At 46.8% G+C, this 3,742-nt stretch overlaps 1 protein-coding gene across 1 annotated transcript in view; it reads left to right on the top strand.

Moving 5' to 3' along the window:
• Positions 1 to 43: 43 nt before the first annotated feature.
• SZT2 (seizure threshold 2 homolog (mouse)) overlaps positions 44 to 3,742 on the top strand; it is a 56,845-nt gene continuing 53,146 nt past the window's right edge. The window contains exons 1-4 of the mRNA XM_009070772.1: positions 44 to 151; positions 280 to 453; positions 796 to 966; positions 2,758 to 2,889. Of these exons, the coding sequence (XP_009069020.1) occupies positions 44 to 151; positions 280 to 453; positions 796 to 966; positions 2,758 to 2,889 (585 nt within the window). The remainder of the gene's footprint in view (positions 152 to 279; positions 454 to 795; positions 967 to 2,757; positions 2,890 to 3,742) is intronic.

Raw genomic sequence — 3,742 nt, 5'->3', positions numbered from 1 at the left:
GCTCTTGCCGCAGGTGGAGGAGGCAGGACACGTCTTCCTCCTGATGAAGAAGGACTATCGCATCTCCCGCAACGTGCGCCTGGCCTGGGTGCTCAGCCGCCTGCACCAGGTGATCCGGGCCGTGCCCGACCGAGCCCGAGCTGGTGAGTTGGTGCGCAGGGCTGGAGGGTGTCTCCGCGGCCCGATGTGACTGGCCCTGCAGAGCATCGGAACCTCATTCCTTTCTCTGATTTGGCCTGGTTGGATGTTCTCTCGCGTGCCGTTTGTTTACCCTTGCAGGTGAAGTCAGAAAACGAGCTGGATGTGCTCAGCATCCTGCCGAACGGGTGGCAGCCGGATGAGCCTGTCCAGCCCAGGCCCTATCTCCTCGTGCCCTCCACACGGGTCACCTTCCTGGCCCGCCAGTACCGATTTGTCATCGAGCTCGATCTGAGCCCTTCTACAGGGATTGTGGTAAGTGCAGAAACTGCCTCTCTGGGCTGTTCTGCTTTAAAAGGCTGAACCCACTTCTGTTTGCTGAGAAGAATTATTCCTCTCTGTATCAGTCTCAACTTCTGCAGAAGTCTTGCTTTGCCCAGGAGGGAGGCATGCTGTGCCCCTAGCTAGGCAGCTCCATGGCAGATCCTTTCTCCACGGGATGCTCACTGTGTTACTTGTGTTTATGGGGGCTGTCACTTTAATCCAGCTGCCACTGCAGAAGGATGTTTGCTGTTGGCTCTGTGTTGTGGGGCAACGAGCCATGAGACTGAAGGACCTAAAAGATAATAAAGCTGTTCCCTTTCTCTGTTTCTGTAGGATGACTCAACAGGGGAGATAATTTTTGATGAAGTGTTTCACGCCCTGTCACGATGCTTGGTGGGATTGTTACGACCCTTTCGTATCCCTGGTTCAGACATTATCTACCAGCCAGAGATCTTTGTCACCATCCAGGCATATTCCTCCATCATTGGCCTGCAGTCCCACCAGGTAAAGTTCAGCCTCTCCCTCAGCATGGCTCAGCGTGTGAGCAGCTGAATGGGTTTCCTGGGAGGAAAGCAGGGACGATGGCTGTGGGTTGTGTTATCTGTGGTGCTGCAGGCTTGTCCCACTGAAACATGTGACCTGTCGTGGTACGGAAGTGTGTGTGAGCAACTTCTCCTTTCTGGACAGGAAACAGAGGTTTCTCTGGAGAAAGCTACCTATAGTCATGAACTTGGAATTGGGCCACAGGGAATATTTACTTCATGTCAAATGTGTGGTGGTTGTTGTTGTTTTTGTTGTTGTTTTGTTGTTGGGGTTTTTTATTATTTCTGTTGATTAATTCTATTTGCCTGTTATAATCGGCTTGAAGCATTCAAGCAGAGCACTTGTGCCCAAAAGCTTGTCTGCGTGCTCCAGCTGTGTAGCAGTGGTTAATTCAAAGATAATTGCCTCTTCTTACAAACCTTGTTCTCTTTTTTCACTGGTATTTGTTTTTTCTTGCTGGAGGGAGCAGCTAGCTCCAGATCAGTGAGAGTTTACCTGAGTCAGGGCAGGTCTGTTTAATAAATTCAAGTCTGGTTTATGGTGCCAGAGTGGTTTTTGAAGTTTATCCTTGATCCCTTCCCCCTTACAGTACTGTCACACTGCTTACAAATTTTGGATGGTGTATTTCATCCCTTTGCTAATTCCAAAGAAAGTGGATGGTAACAGGAGGAGCCTGTTGGCTATAGTTGTTCCTTCTCCCTCCCTTCCCAAGCCTTCTGCCAGCATCTGTGTAGTGTTTGAATAGCATGGCCCTTGCTTTCATGCATTCTCAGGTGCTGACAGAGTAGGTGTAGTAGGAATTTCTCCATTTCCCACTGATGTTTTGTGTGTCTTCTTGTCCAGCAATCATGCAGACACCATCATGCTGTGCCTCAGTATGTTCCCTGTTTGCACTATATTGAGCACTCTGAAATTGCTATGTTTTTCTTCTTGGGATCTCTCTAAATTCACATTTTTTGTATGAGGCCATGAACTGTGATCTCTGGGTACAACTGGATAATTATGTTCCTTTTATGGAGGAAAAGGCATATGTGTGTATCACTCATCCAGGAAAGTCTGCCTCTATGATAATGATTTACTTTTCCTGTGTTACTATGAGGTCTTGGCCGCCTGAGGTTGAGGGAATGCAGATAACACACACCATCCCACCCATCTGAGTTCTTTGTCTACATGTTGTGTCTTCTTTGCGTCCTGGTTGTGACAAAGATTGTACAGTAGTAGCACCTGTAAACACAGGTGTCATACCTGTCAGTTTGGGGAGTTTCTGTCGTGGCAGGCTCACTGTCACATCATTCAGCTTCTTTTGTAATGTCCAATCTAATTATTTCTTTTCTTTATTTCAATTTGCTCTTCCTTTTGGAAGACCAGTCTGTAGGTGAGTTAGATGAGAATAGGCCTTCCTTAGAAACATCAGACCAGAGTTAATGGCTTCTAACAAGGGTCCCATATCACTTTCTCCTGGCAAATGCTTATCCTAGAGGAAGGCAAATGAAGTAGAAATTTCTTGCCCAAGAAGATTTCCCAGTGATGTGAGTATCTGCTGTGGAGTGCACTGCAGATGCCACGAGACACTGCTGCTCAGAGGCAGTTGGCTGTGAGCAGGAGCAGAGAGAAGAGGCCTGTGCTGTACCTGTACTTTGTCAGGCACAAAGTGTCTGAACTTCACCGTGCAGAACTGTGTTCGTGTGTACCATTTTGAGAGCTGCTACTATTAAACCTTAACCTGATGTCTGATGTGTGTCCTTGGACCAGGTACTATTCCAGGGCTGTCAGCTGGATGAGACGAAGCGTGAGGCCTTTCTGCACCAAGTTTACACACAGCTATGTGCCTTTGAGAACAAAGTGGCAGAGATGCTCCAGCAACAGTATGAACCCAAACCGCAGGTAAGGAGGGCAGAGGTAGTTGGGGTCTCTTGGCTCACTGGAGCTCTGCAGTCTGAGACACTTCTGAAGTGGGGTGGCAAGAGGAACAGCAGTGTAGGTCTGCAGAAGGAACAGCTAAGGAGTTGGTAAGATAACTTTGTGGGATCCAGTGAGAGACATGAACACTGAGGAAAGCATAGCCAGTAAGTGTTTTGAAGGACTGATGAGAATGGTTACCTTCCACAAGATTCTTGTGCAGTAAAACAGCCTGACTTCTTGTAATTCATGGGTCAGATGGTAGGATGTGCTTTGTCTCTGAAGAAGATGGTGGGAGAGGTGTTTATGCCCACATCATTAATCTATAAATAGCTGTGTCTACGCCCTTAAGCCCTTGTTAGATGTCTTGAATGAAAATACTTCCTTGTTACCATGAAAACTGACCATGAAACTGAACAAACAGACAGTGCAGTTTCTAATAGTCCTTGAAATCTGTGGCAGATGCTGTTTAGTAGCCATGGATATGTGTATCAGCAAATTAGTGATCAAATCATAGTGTAGTTTGGGTTGCAAGGGATTTATGGGTCATCTCCCTTGACCTGCTGGCCACAGTGCTTTTGGTCTTGCAGTCAAAGTCATTATTGGCCTGGCTGAGGTTATTTAGACCTTATTTAGCATTAGTTATTAGAGTCGGAGCAGAAAGAAAAAAAATGTTTCAAAATCAGATGAGCAAGAGGCTCATGGTGATGTATTGCAGTTGCATATCAGAAGTGCTTTGAATCTAGCTGAGGTCTAGTATGTTTGCGCACTGAGACTGTCAGTCCTGGAACAGAAAGAAGATTGGAGGAAGTAAATACCTGAACTTGTGAGTCCAGAT

The sequence above is a fragment of the Acanthisitta chloris genome, unplaced genomic scaffold (assembly GCF_000695815.1).
Source record: "Acanthisitta chloris isolate BGI_N310 unplaced genomic scaffold, ASM69581v1 scaffold41902, whole genome shotgun sequence".
Taxonomy (NCBI): Eukaryota; Metazoa; Chordata; class Aves; order Passeriformes; family Acanthisittidae; genus Acanthisitta; species Acanthisitta chloris.
This window is presented reverse-complemented; position numbering and strand designations above follow the sequence as displayed.